The sequence below is a fragment of the Erinaceus europaeus genome, chromosome 10, assembly GCF_950295315.1.
Source record: "Erinaceus europaeus chromosome 10, mEriEur2.1, whole genome shotgun sequence".
Lineage (NCBI taxonomy): Eukaryota > Metazoa > Chordata > Mammalia > Eulipotyphla > Erinaceidae > Erinaceus > Erinaceus europaeus.
The window spans coordinates 113672335-113693664 of NC_080171.1; the positions used below are offsets into that span (position 1 = coordinate 113672335).

The 21330-nt window shown below is 44.5% G+C and overlaps 1 protein-coding gene across 7 annotated transcripts in view; it reads right to left on the reverse strand.

Annotated features, from left to right (window-relative positions):
* Positions 1-8623: 8623 nt before the first annotated feature.
* PTPDC1 (protein tyrosine phosphatase domain containing 1) overlaps positions 8624-21330 on the reverse strand; it is a 75564-nt gene continuing 62857 nt past the window's right edge. For 6 of the 7 annotated variants that reach the window (XM_060200554.1, XM_060200552.1, XM_016190857.2 and 3 more), the window contains 3 exons: positions 20107-20292; positions 14788-14898; positions 8624-9320 (listed from right to left, as the gene is read on the reverse strand). In XM_060200554.1, the coding sequence (XP_060056537.1) occupies positions 9201-9320; positions 14788-14898; positions 20107-20292 (417 nt within the window). In that variant the 3' untranslated portion in view covers positions 8624-9200. Of the gene's footprint in view, positions 9321-14787; positions 14899-16874; positions 16983-20106; positions 20293-21330 lie in introns of those variants that run through there. The other variant, XM_060200556.1, reaches the window with a different exon arrangement.

Below are 21330 nucleotides of genomic sequence, written 5' to 3' on the forward strand. Positions count from 1 at the left end.
AACATTTAAAAAAATCAAAAGAGCAACAAGGGCAACAAAAGGGAATAAATAAATAAATATTAAAAAAGAAAACTTTAAAAAATCAAAAGAGACAAAGAGGAGAGAGAGAGAGAGAGAGAGTCTCTGAGACCACAGGATCAAAGCTTCCTTCAGTGCAGGGGGGCTGGGTTTGAACTTGGGTTGTACACATGACAAAGCAGCTGTCTACTGAGCTTATATGTACCATTAAAAATAGTTATGGGTCGGGGGGAGAGAGAGAAGCCAGAGCATCACTCTAGCGATATCAATGATCAAACGCAGGACCTTGTGCTCGAGAGTCCAATGCTTCATCCACTGCACCACCATCCAGATGACAGTATGTAACCTTTTCTCCTGAATTTTTCCACTCGACACAATTGGGCTGAGACTCTTTCCTACCTTTCTGTATTAGCAATTCATTCCTTTCCATTGCTGGATAACATTCCAGTAGGTTATTTGTCTATCTACCTGTCCATGGGCATGTTTCCAGTTTTCTTGCTATTCCAAATAAAGGTGTGATGAACGCTTGTGTACACATCCTTGTATGAGCAAACATATTTTTCTCTTGGGTAAATGCATGCAGGTGAGTGGAGTGACTGAATCCCACAGTGAGAGCTTATGTGACGTTTTAAGAGATGGCTAACCAGTTTTCCAAGATAGGTACCCCCACCAGCACTGTGTATGAGAGTTCTGTTTCTCTCTTTCTCTTTCTTCCTTCCTTCAATTTTTCTTCTTTTTTCTTTCTTCTTTTTCATTATTTCCTTCCTTCCTTTCTTTTTTAGTTTTTTATTGTCTTCACTTATTTATTGGAGAAATGAGAGGAAGGAAGAGATAGAGAGGGAGAGAAACAGAGAGACACCTGTAGACCTGCTTCACCATTCGTGAAGCTTTCCCCCTATACGTGAGGATCAGGGGCTTGAACCTGGGTCCTTGCACACTGTAGTATGTGTTCAACCAGGTGTGCCACTGCCTTGCCACAGCCTTTGTTACTTTAACCATTTGTGAAAAGGTACATTGATAGTCATTGAGACTTTATTTTTTAAATATTTTTTATTAGTGATTTATTATGTGATAAGAGGGGTACAATTCCACACAATCCCCAGCACCAGAGTTTCATATCCCCTCCCTTCCATTGGAAACTTTCCATATTCTTTATCCCCTGGGAGTATGGACCAAAGATCTCTATGGGGTGCAGAAGGTGGGAGTTCTGGCTTCTGTAATTGCCTCTCCGCTGAACATGAATGTTAGCAGGTCAATTCACCCTCCAGCCTCTCTCTTTCTTTCCCTAGTGGGGCAGGGCTCTGGAGAAGTGGGGTTCTGGGACATATTGGTGAGGTCACCTGCCCAGGGAAGTCAAGTTGGCACCATGGAAGTATTTTTCAACTTCTTTCTGAGTAACATCATCCCATATATTCATCTTTCTCTTTCTGGTTTATCTCATTTAACATGATTCCTTCACACTCTAGCCAAGATGAGGTGAAGAAGGTGAAGTCACCATTTGTAATAGCTGAGTAGTATTCCACTGTATCTGTGTATTACAACTTTCTTAGCCACTCATCTGTTGTTGGACACCTGGAAAGCTTTACGAGTGGTGAAATAGAGCTGTAGGTGTCTCTCTGTCTATTTCCTTCTCTATCTCCCCCTCTCAATTTCAAGTACCTCTTTCTCTGTGGGTCTTTAAAAAATGACCTCATTTGTCCTTCATTTTATTAATTTATTGTCTCCAGGATTATTGCTGGGGGCTCGGTGCTGGCACTGAGAATCATCACTCCTGGCAACCATTTTTCTATGTTTTTCTCTCAATTTTATTGGCTAGGATAGAGAGAAATTGAGAGGATGAGACAGAGAGAGTGAGAGATAAAGAGGGGACAGGAGGTGATGCATCTGGTTGAGCGTACATGTTATAAAGTGAAAGGACCCAGGTTCAAGCCCCTGGTCACCACCTGTAGGGGGAAAGTTTTGCGAGTGGTGAAGTAATGTTGCAGGTGTCTGTTTCTCTCCCTCTTTGTCACCCCCTTCCTCTCGAATTCTGGCTATCTCTATCCAATAAATAGAGAAGTATAATCAAATATTGGAAAAAGAGAGATAAGAGACATATGCAGACCTGCTTCACTGCTTGTGGAGTGTCCCTGCTTCAGGTGGGGTCCTTGCACAGAGTACTATGTGCGCTTAAGCAGGTATACCACCTCCCGGTCCCACATACTTTTTATTTTTTTTTTTGGTTATCTCTGGGTGTTGGTATGCTTCTAGTTCTGCTTCTGGGAGCCCTTCTGTTACATTGCTTGACGTTGTGGTCTATTTACACGGTCATTCTGTTACATTGGTTTGGTCTCACTCCCCCTGCCTCCGGGAGATTTTGGTTTAGTCCCTACTAGTTGGCGCTTCTTCCTTCTCCCTGCCCCTTATCCTATGTACTTCCTTGGTTCTGGACGGCGGGGCGGGAGGAGAGAGATGGAGGAGCCCATTGTGTTGTGATTAGGTTGTTGGACTGCTTGCCCGCTTGTAAATAAAGATTAAACTGCGTTCTCAGCTCAGCCATGAGTTTCTTTTTTTTTTTTTTAATTTTTTAAAAAATATTTATTTTATTTATTTATTCCCTTTTGTTGCCCTTGTTTTATTGTTGTAGTTATTATTGTTGTTGTCATTGTTGGATAGGACAGAGAGAAATGGAGAGAGGAGGGGAAGACAAAGAGGAGGAGAGAAAGATAGACACCTGCAGACCTGCTTCACCGATTGCAGGTGGGGAGCCGGGGGCTCAAACTGGGATCCTTACGCTGGTCCTTGTGCTTTGCGCCACCTGCGCTTAACCCGCCGCGCTTCAGCCCGACTCCCCAGCCATGAGTTTCTGATCTTCTATGTCTCCCGCCAGTGAAGCCAGGCCGGAGAAAACAACATCTGGGGATTCACCATTCTGAAATAATTTTTCAGATAGAAAGGGTGAGACAGAGAAGCTAGGAGAAGGTGATCTGGAAAAAAAAAAAAAAGGGATCTGGGAGGTGGTGTAGTAGATAAAGCATTGGACTCTCAAGCATGAGGTCCTGAGTTCAATTCTGGGCAGCACATGTACCAGAGTGATGTCTGGTTCTTTCTCTCTCCTACGGGAGGGAGAAGGGGAAGGGGGAGAGGGGGAGGGGGAGGAGAAGGAAAGGGAGGAGAGGGAGGAGAGGGAGAAGAAGGAGGAGAGGGAGAGTAAGAGGGGGAGGGGAGGGGAGAGGAGAGAAACTGGGAGATAGAGGGAAAGAAGCCACATCACCCAAGAGCCCTTCAATGTAGAGGGTGTGGGCTCAAACCTGGGTCACATGAGGTGGGTGTTAATGCTGTGTCCCCAACCCTCACCTGCTGGTGCTGACTTGCCCTCCTTGCAGATAGCTGGGGGGCTGTTCACCTCTCGGCTCAGACCCTGATCTGAGTCCTTCAGACCTGTTAGCGCTGGGATGGAGTGAGTGCAACTGCCCACAAAGCTGATCAACACTACAGGAGGGAGGGAGGGAGGGAGGGAGGCAGCCTGTCTTCACTACCTTGCACTTTTTTTTTTTTTTTTTCCTCTTAAGCTCTGCTGAAGCCAGGTCTAACCAGCTCCCCCTGGCAGCCTCTGTGGAAGGTTGCTGGGTCTCACTGACACCAGGAGAGGGTTTGCATGGCAGAGGGTGAGCAGCCCTGTCTGCACCACCCCACCTTGGTGCTGGCTGGGCACTTGAGGATGCTTGGCAGATCCGTGACCAACTTATTTTGCTCTGTGTTAAGACTCTCAGGGGGGGTGGGGACTCAACTTGCTAATGTACCTCCACGCCCACACTAGGCTGGGGAATTGGGGCTCTCAAGCCTTCTTCTGCAGGTTAGAAAGGAGGGTATCAGCTCCAGCCCACCCGGTAATGTATTTGGTGGGGCAGCCAGTCACCACCTGTCCCCACTGGTGTTGTGGAAGGCTAGAATGCCAGCGTCCTTATAGCTGACAGGTGCTGTCAGTCTTCTGTCGGTGGGCTTCCCTTGGAGTTGTCTTTTTATTTTTACCAGAGCACGACTCAGCTCTGGGTTATGGTGGTGCTAGGGGTTGAACCTTCGACTTTGGAACCTCAGGTATGAAAGTCTCTTTCCAAAACCATTAAGCTACCTCCCTTCCTTGGTGTTTTATTCATTTGCGCCTATTGGGGCTCCTGCCTGAGACAGAGGTTTCTGCAGTGTCATCTGGTACTGTGAGAAGCAAGGACAGGAAGGGAGCACAGGGAACCTGCAGTGGTGGTCAAGCCCCTTAGTGCTCTGACTGCTTGCTACGACCTTTCCACTTGTCTGCTGTCCTGCTCTCGTGCGGATATGTTCACAGTTGGCTTTAAAGAAGCTACTCAGTCACAACCGAAGTCTGTACTGGTGTTCACCTGGAACTGTGGTGTCAGAACCCTCCCTTCCTTCCTTCCTCCCTCCCTCCCTCCCTTCCTTCCTTCCTTCCTTCCTTCCTTCCTCCCTCCCTCCCTCCCTCCCTCCCTTCCTTCCTTCCTTCTTTCCTTCCTTCCTTCCTTCTTTTGGCCACCAGTGCCTAGGTCTAAAGTGCTTGCATGATTCTACCATTTCTGTAATCGTGTAAATGGTGGTCATTTTCTCTTTTTTTCTTTCCTCTAGAAGGTAAAAAGATATGTAGAGAGAAAGAAATAGAGCAAGTAAATCGAGAATGACGTTCCTTTTGGAGCTTTTTACTTCTATGAATGTGGCCCAAGGATGGCCCCTTATACCTGCAGGAGCCCTTTATGGTAACAGAATAGTTAGACATTGTTTGTAGATGGTATCGCAGGAGAAAAATCCAACAAATCCTGTTATGCAATGGTGCATTATTTTTTAGCCTGTGCTTTTAGGCATGAACTGATTTGATTAGCTCAACACAATAGAACTGATTTATAAATGATCACAATAGAGCCATTGAGTAGTGGACTGGGGCGAACCTTCATTCTAAGCCATTCATTAAAGTCATTCAGGCACTCGTGGTCCGGGAAGTGGCGCAGTGATAAAACTTTGGACTCTCAAGCATGGGGTCCAGAGTTTGATCCCTGGCAACACATGTGCCAGAGTGATGTCTGGTTCTTTCTCTCTCCTCCTTTCTTTCTCATTAATAGATAAATAAAATCGTTAAAAAAAAACATTAAAGCACTGATGTCTCAGTTAAGACTTGAATATCATGAAACCTTTTGCACTGGGAGCAAAGGTCTCACACACCCACTAAAATATACATTGAGACAGGAGGCTACTACGCCCTTGCCCTTGCCTCCTGATTCTCTCAGCTAAAATAAAAGATACCTTATTCAAGATGGCTTATTTTGGGAAGTTATGTTTTGGGAATAGGTCTTGACTTACACCTCATTGTTTGATTGCAATCTGTGCAAACAGCCCTGATTTTGATTTAGTGAATTGCTTTATCATTTCTACCTCTTACAAAATAAAAGCAAAAACAACTACTGAAGACATAGAACGAGGCTGAAGGGTTGGTTAACTACATTGTGGGGTCTGGGAAGAGGTACCGGGGACTGTGCTGTTGGGTGTGTAAAGTCAACGTATGTGCTTTTATTTGCCCCATCTCTGTCCAGCTGAGTGTTGCAACCTGGTTACTTTTTCCAGTAGGAAGATTCTGTCCTTTTAGATATAAGAAGGTAGTATACTTAAATTTTTTTTTATATTTATTTATTCCCTTTTGTTGCCCTTATTTTATTGTTGTAGTTATTGTAGTTGTTGTTATTGATGTTGTCGTTGTTAGATAGGACAGAGAGAAATGGAGAAAGGAGGGGAAGACAGAGAGGGGAGAGAAAGACAGACACCTGCAGACCTGCTTCACCACCTGTGTAGCGACTCTCCTGCAGGTGGGGAGCCGGGGGCTCCAACTGGGATCCTTACACTGGTCCTTGCGCTTTGCGCCACATGCGCTTAACCTGCTGTGCTACTGCCCGACTCCCATCAGTATACTTTTTATTAATGAAATCTCTTAAAAATTTTTTTTTAAATGTTCCTTTTTTATTTATTATTTATTCCTTTTGTTGCCCTTGTTGTTTTGTTGTTGTAGTTATTATTGATGTCATTGTTGTTGGATAGGACAGAGAGAAAATGGAGAGAGGAGGGGAAGACAGAGAGGGGGAGAGAAAGACAGACACCTGCAGACCTGCTTCACCGCCTGTGAAGTGACTCCCCTGCAGGTGGGGAGCCGAGGGCTCGAACCGGGATCCTTCCGCTGGTCCTTGTGCTTAGCGCCACCTGCGCTTAACCCGCTGCGCTACCGCCCGACTCCCTAAAATTTTTTAATTTATGATAGAGACAGTCAGAAATGGAGAGGGAAGGGAGAGGCAGAGAGAGAGAGATAAGACAGATAGGTAGGTAGATCGACAGAGACCTGCAGCCCTGATTCACCACTCACAAAGTTTTTCCCCTGGCAGGTGGGAAAAGTGGGGCTTGAACCTGGGTCCTTTTGCATTGTAACATTGTGCGCTCAACCAGGTGCACCACCACCTGGCCAGGAAGGCAGAAATCTTGCTCTGTCACTAGAATGTTCCCATCCTGCATGGTCACCTTGAACACGTGGCAGTGAGCAGGGCTAGATGAGCTGCCTATTAGCCTGCAGCTATCTGATCTAATTGCAAAACTGTTTCTTTCTCACAAGAGAACACATAAACCAGAGCGCGCACGCACGCGCGCGTGCGCGCACACACACACACACACACACACACACTTTATCTATCTTGAGTGGGGGCACTTGGAGTTCAGACAAGCACCGTGTCACCTCATGACTGACTGTGCAGGATATGCCTCGTTTGAAACTATCAATTCAGGTGCAGAGGCCAACGGCCATGGGATTCACAGCTGTGGTGTCACACAGGACTGGCCAAGATGAGGGTGAATTTTTCTTTTTTTTTGGTAAAGAGCATATTTTAATACTGGACCTATGGATGTAATGTAATTGTTTTCTTCTTGTATTTTTCAATTTAAGCACTTGAAAAAGAAGTGTCAAGAATGGACAAGCTGGTTCATTAAAATTCACTGGATTGGACTTCCTCAGAGACTTCAAACAGTGGGAGTGAAAACAGCACCAAGTGTTTGCCAGCAGAGCTTGTAAGACTGGTGATGACTGAAGTAGTTTTGATGGGCTAGAGCTTGATTCAGAAATGTAAGGGTTGGAGAATTTTTTAAAAAAATATTTTAGGGGAGTCAGGCGGTAGCACAGTGGGTTAAGCACACGTGGCACAAAGCACAAGGACCGGCGTAAGGATCCCAGTTAGAGCCCCTGGCTCCCCACCTGCAGGGGAGTCGCTTCACAGCAGGTCTGCAGGTGTCTGTCTTTCTCTCCCCCTCTCTGTCTTCCCCTCCTCTCTCCATTTCTCTCTGTCCTATCCAACAACAATGACATCAATAACAACAATAGTAGTAACTATAACAATAAAACAATAAGGGCAAGAAAACGGAATAAATAAATATTAAAAAATTTTATTTATTCCCTTTTGCTGCCCTCGTTTTATTGTTGTCGATATTATTGTTGTTGCTACTGATGTTATTGTTGTTGGAGAGGACAGAGAGAAATGGAGAGAGGAGGGGAAGATAGAGAGGGGGAGAGAAAGACACCTGCAGACCTGCTTCACCGCCTGTGAATCGACTCCCCTGCAGGTGGGGAGCCAGGGCCTGGAACCGGGATCCTTACGCCAGTCCTTGTGCTTCGTGCCACGTGTGCTTAACCTGCTGTGCTACCGCCTGACTCCCAGAGAATTTTTTGTTTGCCTGTTTTTGTTGTAAGCTTGCTTTGATTCCACTGATATTCTACCTATAAGGTTAAGTAGCAGCTTCTTTAATCTGCGGTTGGTTTGTTTACACCATTCTTATTGGGGAAAAACTACGATTGTCTCTGTGCCTTGGCTCCTGGCCCCTCTACAAGCAAATTTAGGTAACAGGTATGATTTCAGTGACTGACAGGTAGGCTGGTGAATCGAGAACTTTGTTAGGCAGTTACCAAATCAAATGAAAACTGCATGGACCAAACTCAATTTAAAAATCTTAATTCGTAGAGTAAAAATCTAACCAAAGCCGGGGTCGTGGGGTTGCTGATTCTATGAGCTGGAGGTTGGAGGAGGCAGTTATAGCAGCACAGTGACAACAGGGGGAGCACTGTCTCAGGATGGAGCTGTGGTGGGAAGAGTCCACCCGCATGGCAGTCTTTCCTGGCGCAGTCGCTTCCTCACAGCTACTGATCTCGCTTCCTTATTATTTTTTTTCCCACTTTTTTTCTTTTGATTTTTTCTTTTCCTTCCTCCCTCCCTTCCTCCCTTCCTTCCTTCCTTCCTTCCTTCCTTCCTTCCTTCCTTCCTTTCCCCCCCTTTTTGTTGCCCTTGTTCTTTATTGCTTCCTCTTTAAAGATATTCCTCGACTCAGCACACCCAAGTGAGTGAGAAGTCCCTATGTGCTGAGGGCTGCACTGCCTCTGTGGAGGCGGTGGGGGGATGGACACAGCTGGGAACCGTTCAAAGACCCAGTGACTTTCTAACCAAAACAAGCAACAACAACAAAACCCGGAACCAAAAACTACCACCCAACCAACCATCTCCTAGTTGATCCTTTAATGTTAAAGAAAATCACTCTGGACAATGTATTTTGAATTCCTCTTGTCACATTTATAAAAAGAAAAGAAAAACCATCTTTTTTTTTTCTTTTTTGGAAAAATTCCTTAAAAATGTACCAACAGCTTTCTTAGTAACAAATATAAAACAGTTTAAGACACTTGGTGACTTCCTGCGGTCCTGAAACAAGGTGATGGAGAAGCAGTGAGGTTTCACTATAAAATGTTCTATTTGGCAAAGACTCTAGGAAGAGTTCCATCAACCACTATTTGACGTTTACAAAAAATAAATAATGATAATAAGGATGTAACTACCACATACTTAAAATGTTAATAATATATAATCTTTAGTTACATAAATAAAAGAAAGTGGCACTCAAATTATGGCAATTTTCAACAACAACAACAACAACAAAAAGCGTATGAATGTTATTTAAAATAAATAATTATTCCAAAGAGGAACGAGCATTTTTTAGCGTAAACCAAGAGCGTCTGCAACAAAGTGTTGCAGGATGAAGTAGCCCCACACCTGAACTTGTTCACCTATGCACAGGAGCCTGGCTTGACTTTCAGAAGGTCTGGATATTCACTATGGAGAGACAGCTTAGCTTTACAAAACACCAGGCTGAGGGCCATCCTGTGCCATTTTTCTTTTCTCTTCCAGTGTGTGCTTAAATATTTTCTTCAGGGTGTTGTAAACTATTGGTCCATTTTCAGAATCAAAATTAACCTGGTGACAAAAGAAAGTTTATATTCAGAGCACGGTAACATGCATTTTAACCAGTCTCCGCTTTGGAAGGAAAGGGGAGGTAGGTGGCAGTAGAAAAACAGAAGAATCACAAACAAAGTTGCACATAGTTTAAAAAGCACACATGAAACATTTTATACTTTATTTTTTTGCTTCCAGGTTATAACTGGGGCTGGGTGCCTGCACAATGAATCCACTGCTCCTGGAGGCCATTTTTACCCTTTTGTTGCCTTTGTTATCATTGTTGTAGTTATTATTATTGTTATTGCTGTCGTTGTTGGATAGGACAAAGAGAAATGGAGAGAGGAGGGGAAGACAGAGAGGGGGAGAGAAAGACAGACACCTGCAGACCTGCTTCACCGCCTGTGAAGCGACCCCCTGCCTGCAGGTGGGAGCCACCTCCAACCAGGATCCTTGAGCAGGTCCTTGCGCTCTGTGATACTTTAATTTTGAGAGACTAGATATTAGAACTACAAATCATGTTAGTACCAAATTTATGAATGGAAATTCAGATATAAATTGAGTGCCTGGCTGTACATGGAATTTTCACATATAAGGTTATGAAACAAGTCAATCCAGAGGATAGTTCTTTTTTTTTTTTTTTTTAAGGTAAACTATTCAAGCAGTTTTTATTCATTACAGAGAATAGTTCTTAATGGTATTAAGGAAAAAAATCTCTTTATGTCCGAGAAGACTGGTCCTGAAATGAGTGCAGCCTAGAATGTTCCCATCTGTGACCAGGGACTGTGAGCTCAGACTGACAGGGACTCAGAGGTCACACAGGCTCCTGTGCTAAATAGGAATAGATATGGGCTCTAGGTCTGTTTGATGGGGTAAACAGTTAATTTTACTCATAGATTTTCTTCAAGTCTGGGAGCTACTCTGCTCCAATCAACTTTCTAGCCCTATCTGCAACTTTGACGCCATCTTCTCAGACAATACTTCTGTCCAACCCCATGTTAGCTATCAAACTCAAAAACTACGAAAGTCGGGGCCGGGTAGTGGTGCACCTAGTTAAGCGCACACGTTACAGTGCTCAAGGACCCAGGTTTGAACCCCCAGCCCCCACCTGCAGGGGGAAAGCTTCACAAATGGTGAATCAGTGCTGCTGGGGTCTCTTGGCCTCTCTCTATACCCACTTCTCTCTCAATTTTGGCTGTCTCTATTCAATAAATAAATAAAGATAATTAAAAAAATTAAGTGGGACAAAATGATAGAGAGAGAGACAGAGACCTGCAGCAGTGCTTCACCACTTGCAAAGCTTTTCCCCTGCCGGTGGGGAGCAGGGGCTCGAGCCCAGGTCCTTGCACATTGTAACATGGACATCCAATCAGGTGTGCTACCACCTGGCCCCTTCTGTCCCACTTTATATCTTGCTGTCTTTCAGCCACCAACTTGCAAATGCTATCATGATTCCATCCTGACTTCCCTGGGCTGATGACCTCACCAGTGTACCTTGCAACCTCACCTCTCCAGAGCTCTACCCCACTAGAGAAAGCTAGAAACAGGCTGGGGGTATGTACGACCTGCCAATGTCCATGCCAGAAGAAGCATTTACAGGAGCCAGAACTCCCATCTTCCACACCCCGTAAAGAATTTTGGTCCAGGGAACCAGGTGGTAGCGTAGCGGGTTAAGTGCACATGGTGCAAAGCGCAAGGACCCATGTAAGAATGCTGGTTCGAGCCCCCGGCTCCCCACCTGGAGGGGATCGCTTCACAGGCGGTGAAGCAGGTCTGCAGGTGTCTGTCTTTCTCTTCCCCTCTCTGTCTTCCTCTCCTCTCTCCATTTCTCTCTGTCCTATCCAACAACAATGACATCAATAACAACAATAATAACTACAACAATAAAACAACAAGGGCAACGAAAGGGAATAAATAAATATAAAAAAAAAAAGAATTTTGGTCCATACTCCCAGCAGGGGAGAAATGATAGGGAAAAGATGACCAAGGGGGCTCTGAACTCCAACTCCATCAGGACCCAGAGAGAGAAGAGGAAAAAAGAAGGAACATTCAGAAGTAGTAGTAGGTGTATGTGTGACTTGGAAAGGAGAGAAGATGGGCTCATGGAAAGAAATGGGCAAATATATACAAATGTAGACAGACAGTTGTAACCCATATCTGCAAACCTGGGGGAACTGCAGTAGCTTCCAGTGGAGGGACTGGGCAGACAGAACTCTAGTGGTGGGAATGGTGCAGAATTACACCCCTTGTTACCTTATAATTTTGTAAATCATACTTTTGTAAATAAATATTAAATCAAAGAAAAGCCCTCCATTTGGAGACAATACACACATGCTGTGTGTTTCAACTGAGAGGCACCTGGCACCCTGAACAGGAAGACTCCTGTCTGGCTGTCGCTGTGCAACCTCTGGTCACGCCTACCTTCTCTGTCAAAGGGAGAGCTGAAGTATACCACCTCTCAGGACTTGTGTGCACACTGACTAGGGGTCGGATAGATGTCTGGCGTACACAACAACCCCAGCAGAAGTGTCCTTTCACCTCTGTGGGAAAGCACCGTGGGCATACCTATTTGGCTTTCCTGCCTTAGTTCACCCAACTAGGGTGAAGAGGGCCATAGGGGGAGAACCCACTCCCACCTCCGCTGACATGTGGTCAGGATCATTTGGTCAGCAGCAGCTCCCTCCTCCTGGAAGAGCCGGGGTGGAAGGGTCAGGAGGGCTTGTGGCAACAGCCTGCTCAGACAGATGCAGCTTCAGGGCAAAGACAGTGCTGTGGGTCAAGGCTGCGGGAGCTCTGCCATCACAAAGGCTCCCCTGTACTTCAGGTCCCGGGGAGGTGACATGCAGAAGCCGTGGGAGGGCTAAGGTGGAGATAAGTCTGGGCAAGGGGGTTTGCATGACAGCCAAGGAGCCCCAAATGTAGATGATGCCAATGTTTGCCCTCTCACTCCCCCCCAGGGGGCTGCAAACAAACCCTGTAAGCTTTATCATGAAGAGAAGTAGGATTTTTAATAGGCTAGGAGTTGACTTCTCACAAACAAGAGCAGTTGGCTCAAAAGATGTGCACAAGGGGAGAGACCCAGAAACTTATCTTCTTGATATTTGAATGGATTTGGAATGATGTTAGTTTAATTTACCACAAGGGTCCCTCTAAAAGGCCAAGAGAAGCAGTAAAGTAATCTTACCACTGAGACTGGGTGAGTAGCTCAGCTGGCAGAGTTTAGGACTTGCATGCCTGAAACTCCTGGTTCAATTCCTGGAGCCGCATGTATAGGGTGGTATGGTGGTCTCTCTTTCATAAGAAACTCTCTCTCGTCAACGCCCATGTTCAGCGGGGAAGCAATTACAGAAGCCAGACCTTCTACCCTCTGCAACCCTCAATGACCCTGGGTCCATGCTCCCAGAGGGATAGAGAATGGGAAAGCTACTGGGGAGGAGGTGGGATATGGAGATTGGGTGGTGGGAATTGTGCGGAATTGTACCCCTCCTACCCTATGGTTTTGTTAATTAATCCTTTCTTAAATAAAAAAAAAAAAAAAAAAAGAAACTCTCTCTCTGGCAGGCTGGGAGTATGGATCGACCAGTCATTGCCCATGTTCAGCGGGGAAGCAATTACAGAAGCCAGACTTTCCACCTTCTGCATCCCACAATGACCTTGGGTCCATACTCCCAGAGGGTTAAAGAATAGGAAAGCTATCAACGGAGGGGATGGGATATGGAGTTCTGGTGGTGGGAACTGTGTGGAGTTGTACCCCTCATATCCTACAGTTTTGTTAATGTCTCCTTTTTTAAATAAATAAAAAAATTAAAAAAGAAACTCTCTCTATATATCTCATATGAAATAAGCAAAGTAAATATAAAAGAAGCCATAGCATGTTTTGAGAGACCAGTACTAAAAAATTTCTTTTTCAGTTAAACTGAGAAACCTAATATCTTAGGTTATCTTAGCTATTATATCTTCTACCCTAGTTGCAAGAATTATTCATATTAACAACAGTTCAAATACTTTATTCTGCTAATCACAAAATAATAACCTTCCCCACATGGTAGGAATCCTCTTTACTTATAAAAACATTTCTGGGAGTCAGGCAGTGGTAGTGCAGTAGGTTAAGCGCACATGGCACAAAGCACAAGGACCGGTATAAGGATCCCGGTTCGAGCCCCCGGCTCCCCACCTTCAGGGGAGTCGCTTCACAAGTGGTGAAGCAGGTCTGCAGGTGTCTCTCTCTCCCCCTCTCTTTCTTCCCCTCCTCTCTCCAATTCTCTCTGTCCTATCCAACGACAACAACAATAACTACAACAGTAATAAAAAAAACATTTCCATAGGGTTGAGAGAATAATGGTTATGCAAAAAAAAAAAAAAAAAAAAACCAAAACTTTCATGCCTGAGGCAGCAAAGATCGCAAGTTCCAACCCCAGCACCACTATAAACCAGAGCTCAGCAGTGCTCTGGTGAAAAAAAAAAAGGGAAGGGTTGGGCTGGGTGGTGGCACACTTGATTGAGCACAAGTTATAATGTGCAAGGACCCTGGTTCGAGCTCCCAGTCCCCACCTGCAGGGGAAAACTTTGTGAGTGGTGAAGCAGGTGTCTCTCTGTCTCTTTCCCGCTTTATCTCTCCCTACCCTATCGGATTCTGGCTATCTTTATCCAATACATAGAAAAATAATAAAAACATTTCATTAAAATGAACAAATAAAAACATGTTATATATTATATGTTCATATGATTGGGGCTTGAGCTGCTGACTTTGGAGTGTCCAGAAAGGGCTAAGAGTTTGCAGACGAGACCTCACTTTGGAAGGAATGGTGGGTCAGGAGGTTGGTGAACTAGGACAAATAATAGCTACTATTTTCATTAAGGTACTGCCAAAGCTGGGGTTTTTGCTTAATGAAGTTTTCACATCATGTATGAGTGATGCCAAAATCCTAGTTAGAGGGATGAGGGAATCGTTTGTTCTTAGCATGAGCCTGGTTTCTTTCTTAAGCCAGAAAAGATTATAGCAAATCAAAAGGATACCTATACAGGGAGAACATAAACCAAGAAGCACAGCACACACACATACAAAAACTCCTTGCTCAGGAATTGCCAGCTAGGACAAGGCACTGAATGCTCGGCGCTGGATTCTGATTCCCAACAGATGGCTTCTTGTTCAGATCAGAGGTAGAATGGCCTCAACAAGGAAAGATTCTCTGACTCCTACTAGGCACATGGTTTAAATATACTTTCTCAACACCCGATTGTTTCTCTCTGTACAAAGGCTCTTTGTTCTACTGTTCTTCTTCAAAAAACTGAGGGTTCAGCTTTTTTTTTTTTTTTAAATACCACTCTTAGGAAATGCTTATTTTCTGGCCAAGTGGTCTTTCAAGAACTGTCAATTGCTTGTTTATCAAGAACAAGTACAGACGATGGAAGTTTTAGTATAGATGCTGGCCACTTCTGGACTGATCTGTGGACTTGCAGCCTGCAGGGGAGGGAGCAGCACACTCACCTTGGTGAAAGCTTTGATGGTGTGGACGAGGACAGCTTCCTCCAGGTTCGCAGGCAGGGTTTGCAGGCTCACTATGCAATGCAACACACACAGAATAGTCTGATGCTGGCCCTGTTTTTGAAGAGATAAAAATCTAAAGTCTCAAAAATGCTTCAAGAAATAAACTCAAAGCAACTACTGAAATAGGAAGTGCTTTGTGACCAAGTACTTACAGTCTCAAGTATGAAACTTCAGGGCTGGGTGGTGGTGAACCTGGCTGAGCACACATTACAATGCACAAGGACCTGGGTTCGAGCCCACCCCCACTCCCAATCCCACTTGTAGGGGAAAGCTTTGCAAGTGGTAAAGCAGGTCTACAGGGGTCTCTCTCCCTATCTCCCCTACCCTCTCAATTTCTGGCTGTCTCTACCCAACAGATAAAGATAATTAAAAAAAAAAATCCTCTGGGGGGGCCCGAGGCGGTGGCGCACACCTGGTTAAGCTCACACATTACAGTGCACAAGGACCTGGCTTCAAGCCCCTGGTCCCTACCTTCAGGAAGGGAACTTCAAGAGTGGTGAAGCAGGGCTGCAGATGTCACTCTGTCTCTCTCCATTTCCCCCACTCCTCTCAATTTCTCTCTGTTTCTATCTAATAAATAAGTAAATAATAATAATAAAGTTTTAAAAAGTCGGCCTGAAGCAGTGCAGCCCTGGTGCTGACTAAAATAAACAAATAAACAAACAAAAAATCCTCTGATATTAAAAAAAAAGTAGTATATTTGTACCCAAGGCATTATCAGTGTTTGTTGTTGTGTTAAAGTAATTTGAAAAGCTTTCGGGAGATAAAAGTCTAAGCTGGTTAATTGTCAAAGTCCTAGTGGAACTGAGAACAGGTGATGCTGCAAGCCGGGTGTTCTCCTCGCAGTAATCTGCGATGACCCACTTTCACTATTTCAGTTGGCTAGCAGAGGCCGATGTCACAGCAGCATGTGGACACCAGCACTCACCACCTGTGTGCCCTGCCTTGCAGATACTGGGCAGAGCAGAGGGAGTACAGCCACAGCCCTCCAGGGGCATCAGTACTCAACGGGGAAAGATCCTTGAAGAACGCCTCCCAGACTTGACTCCTGGGAGCTATTTCCCTTCGAGAAGTCAAGGAGGAACTACTTGGGCAACAGGCACCCAGCACACACTGCACCTGGAAGTCGCTGATTTCACTCTGGAAATCCACTGAGGCATATTCTGAACCCCCAAACACCTGCAGGGCAGGCGACCACTGCGGCAGCGCCAATAACAGTAAAAAAAAAAAAAAAAAAAAGGCTGAAACCTATAATCACGAGGGTGGGACTGATTATGACCGAGCGATGGCTTGAAGGACTAGAAGAGTCCAGGAGCTTTGCCTCAGAGCCGTTGGAGCTTGCAGCTGTGCCTTGGCCACGAGGTCCCACCTGCCTTTTCTGTGAGATGGGTCTCCATCACTCAGAGTCATGGACATAGAAGTAGAAATGACAACTTAGCAAGGGCTTGACACACGGCCACTCCACTAAGGTTTATCGCCAACTGTACTTCTAGCTTCAGCTCTGTAACTTCGAGAATATATCCCAATTAAAAGACCCCAGATAAGTGACTATCTGTATCCTTTTTAAAAAAATATTTATTTATTGTTGTCGGGCGGTAGCGCAGCGGGTTAAGCGCAGGTGGCGCAAAGCTCAAGGACCGGCGTAAGGATCCCGGTTCGAATTCCCGGCTCCCCACCTTCAGGGAAGTCGCTTTACAGGCGGTGAAGCAGGTCTACAGGTGTCTGTCTTTTTCTCCCCCTCTCTGTCTTCCTCCCCTCTCGCCATTTCTCTCTGTCCTATCCAACAATGATGACAACAATAATAACTACAACAATAAAAAACATGGGCAAAAAAAGGGAATAAGAAATATTTCCTTTTGTTGCCCTTGTTGTTTTATTATTGTCATCGTTGTTGGATAAGACAGAGAGAAATGGAGAGAGGAGGGGAAGACAGAGAAGGGAGAGAAAGGCACCTGCAGACCTGCTTCACTGCCTGTGAAGCGACTCCCCTGCAGGATGGGAGCCTTCTGCCGGTCCTTGCGCTTTGCGCCACCTGTGCTTAACCTGCTGCACTACCGCCCGACTCCCCTACCATCTGTATCTTTATCTTCAAAGATATCAAGTGTACAGGTTGTGTGTGTTTAACAGCAGAAGACCTGGAGAGAGTGAGAGAGAGATGCTTGTTAGCAAGCACACTGGGTAACTACAGTTAGGCTGATGATGATGTAAGTGCTTCCCAAAGCAACAACAAAGCCCACTTTAAAATTCAGATTTCTAATATCTCTATACAACTAAAAACTTTTTATTGTACACGGACTTATGCAACTACCGTTTGTTCTTTTGCTCTCCTTCTTTGTTCATCTGTCTTTGCTATATGTACTAATTATAAACACTAAAGTTTATGTGTAATATTGCTCTTCTTAAGAAACACAAGCAAGAGCACATGCATCTACCTTATACTTCTTATTGTATGCTTATGACAAGCAAATAGAAAATACTTTATTTTTGGGCAGGGGTAGGTAGCATAATTGTTACATGGAGAGACTCTCATGCCTGAGGCTCCAAAGTCCCAAGTTCAATCCCCCACACCCATAAGCCAGAGCTGAGTAGTGCTCTGGTAAAAACAACTAAACAAACAAAAAAGTGATCTGGGAGGTGGTGCAGTAGATAATTCAAGCATGAGGTCCCCAATTCAATCCCCGGCAGCACATGTACCAAAATGATGCCTGGTTCTTTCTCTCTCTTTCTTCCTATCTTTCTCATTAAGAAATAAATCTTACAACAACAAAAGTAACTACAACAACAATAAAAGAACAAGGGTAACAAAAGGGAAAATAAATAAATATAAAAAATTAAATAAAAGAAATCTTAAAAAAAAAGAAAGGAAAGAGAGAGAAAAGAAAATCAAGAAAAAATACTTTATTTTTTCAATCATAGCACTGCTCAGCAATGGCTTATGGTAGTGCCAGGGGTTGGGAATTCAAAGGCTCAGGCATGAAAGTCTTGCATAACTACTAGGCTATTTTACCAGCCTTGTAGAAAATGCTTAAAAGTGAAAAAATAGTTATGACATGTTTCTGTCAAAGCACTACAGACCTATAATAGTTAACACACACACATATATGTATTTTCTCACTGTAAATGGAATTTATTTTTTCTTCCTCAGTTTTACTGCTTGCATAGAGGCTTGTTACTGACTTTATATGTTAACTGTGTAGTCTGCCTCTTAAAAGTAATTAGACAACTGGGTTATCTAATTACTTATAAGAGTTATCTGTTGTATTATTTTGGATTTTCTATGTGTACTGTCATGTTATCTGCAAATGGTGCTCGTTTCATTGCTTGTCTTCCAATGTAGATCTCTTTAATTTACTTTTCTTCTCCACTGTTAGGATTAGAACTCCCAAGACCATGTTGAATAGTAGAGGACAGCCTTTTCTGTTCCAAATCTAGGAGGGAAAGCTTTAAGTTTCTCACTACTAAGTATAATACTGGCTGTGAGTCTGTTGTGTATACACTCTACTAAGCTGAGGAATGTTTCCTCTTCCCAAATGGACCACTCTTAACTGCAGCCCTGGAGAGGGAGACGGCTTGATAACGTCTGACAAAGGGTGCAGGAGAGGTTCAATAATCCAAACTTACTTCTGTTTTCATCATCTTGGACCCTCCTGTTGCACATACATATTTATATATATTAAGAACTTATACTAAACATGGGAAATACTTCTGTTAAAACTTTTAAAATTATTATTTTTTTTTCTTTTTGACTAGAACACTGCTCAACTCTGGCTTATGGTAGATTGAAACCGAGGACCTTACAGACATAGGGATGAGAGTCTTCTGCATAGCCACTATGCCATCTCCCTAGCCCTTAGTTTATAATTTTTGAGCAAAAATATATGGGAAACAATTTTTAACCAAATTAACATATGCACTGACAAGTCTGAAAGAAAAGACTCAGAACTTGGAGATGAGTGGTAGTGCACCTGGCTGAGCATAAATGTTGCCATGTACAAGGACCTGGGTTCAAATCCCTGATCCCCACCTGCAGGGGGGAATCTTCTTGAGCAGTGAAGCAGTGATGCTGCAGGTCGGTTGGTCAATCTCTCTCTCTCTCTCTTCCTCTTGCTCCCTCTCTCATCTCTCTCCCCCTACCTCCCCTTTCCATCTCAGTTTGTCTCTATTCAACAAATAAATAAGTAAATAAATAAAATGCTAAAAAAAATTGAAAATGTTTACAGTGATGGTTCTGAAATTATATCCTTATGATTGTATATTGTAGATTTTTTAAAAAATTTTATTTATTAATTAATGAGAAAGACAGAAGAGAGAGAGAGAGAGAGAGAACCAGACATCACTGTGGTGCATGTGCTCAGGACCTCATGCCCGAGAGCCTGAGGTTTTATCCACTGTGCCACCTCCCGGTTTTTCTGTCTTTATTTTTTTGCCTCCAGGGTTATTGCTGGGCTCAGTGCCTGCACCATGAATCCATTGCTCCTGGAGGCCATTCCCCCTCTCCTTTTGTTGCCCTTGTTGTTGTAGCCTTGTCGTGGTTATTATTATGGTTATTGTTGTTGTTGGATAGGACAGAGAGAAATGGAGAGAGGAGGGGAAGACAGAGAGGGGGAGAGAAAGACAGACACCTGCAGACCTACTTCACCGCCTGTGAAGTGACTCCCCTGCAGGTGGGGAGCCAGAGGCTCGAACCAGGATCCTTATGCTGGTCCTTGCGCTTTGCACCACGTGCGCTTAACCCGCTGCGCTACCGCCCGACCCCCTTTATTTTATTTTTAAATCTATTTATTATTGGATAAAGACAGAAAAATTAAGAGGGGGAGATAGAGAGGGAGAGAGGCAGAGAAACACCTGCAACCCTGCTTCACCACTGGTGAAGCTTTCCCCCTGCACGTGGGGACCAGGGGCTTGAACCTGGGTCCTGTGAACTGTAATGTGTGCGCTTAACAGGGTGCGCCACTGCCTGGCCCCTGGGCATGCATTTCTTCATTTATCTTGGAAAGATTCAGAGTAGACCTACCAATGAGATTCTGTGCCAAATCCCCTCCTCACCTTTAAAAACCACTTTATTTATTTATTAACACAAGACAGAGAAGGAGAGAGAGAGAGAAGGAGAGAGAGAGAGAGAGAACCAGAGCATCACTCTGGCAAAAGGGGGGCCACCTCCCAGGCCCATGAATGCCTTTTCTCAATGATTTCTTTAGTGTGTGGGAATGATAAGGGGCCTTTGTTAACTTTTATCAGCTAGTTCAAGAGTTACTTGACCTTCTCCAATAAAAACAGCGCTTCTGCGGTATCCGAGTGGCTATCAACCAGCATGTCCACGTCCTCTCTGCTTATCACAGGCTCCTTCAGCTGCTCCACCCAAGACCACATCAAACTGCACAGGGTGAAAGGGTCTCTTTCGCCACATATCCTTTGCCAAGCTCCATCTTGGGAATTTAGTTCTTTCTAAAATGGAAGGGAAAAAAAACAAGGAAAGAGAGAAATGGAGGAGATGAGGAGTGAGAAGAGAGGAAGTAAAGGGCAAGAGAGAAGGGAGGGAGGGACATATGGGGAGAGAAGGGGAAAAAAAGGGGGAAAGAGAAGGGAGGGAGGGAGGCAGGGAGGCTTGCACCGTTTGACAACTGATGGCCAGGGTGTCCAGGGAAGTGAGTGTGGGGCTCTGGGTAAGATGAGGACCCTTCCCAGAGCCCCACTGTCAGGTGGCACAGGACTGAGTTCCTCCAGGTCTTAACTTCCCCTGTTAGCTGGCCCTTTGCCTCATAGGTGCTGTGCTGATTGATCAAGGAGTCTGCTGAAGCTCAGCACAGAGCAGTGTTTGATTAACCTAAGTTTCTCTAATTCATTCATAGAAACAGTTCAGGAAGAGGGAGTGCTCTCGAACAGACTGCAGTGAAGTGAGATGGTATTTTAAAAAAGTGAGCTGTGATAAGGAAGAGCTCTTGTTTGAGATTTCAAAGAGCGCCCCAAAAAGCTGGGAGTGGAGGAGTCTGGTGTAGTGCAGCTAGCGGGTTAAGCGCAGGTGGTGCAAAGTGCAAGGACTGGTGTAAGGACTGGTTCGAGCCCCTGGCTCCCCACCTGCAGGGGAGTGAAGCAGGTCTGCAGGTGTCTATCTTTCTCTCCCCCTCTTTGTCTCCCCCTCCTCTCTCATTTCTCTCTGTCCTATCCAACAACGATGACATCAATAACTATAATAACAATAATAACTACAACAATAAAACAAGGGCAACAAAAGAGAATAAATAAATATTTTTTTAAAAAGCTGGGAATGGGGTATGTTTGTTTCTTTAAAATTCATTTTTAGACTCCCTACCCCTGTATGGAATTTTAACACCTAACTCCCACCATCTGAAACTGATAACGATGGGAATACTGAAGAAGCCCTGCCAATATCTAAATGGCTATAAAGAATTTAAGGGTCTACTTCACCACTTGTGAAGTTTTCCCCCTGAAGGTGGGGACCAGGGGCTTGAACCCGGGTCCTTG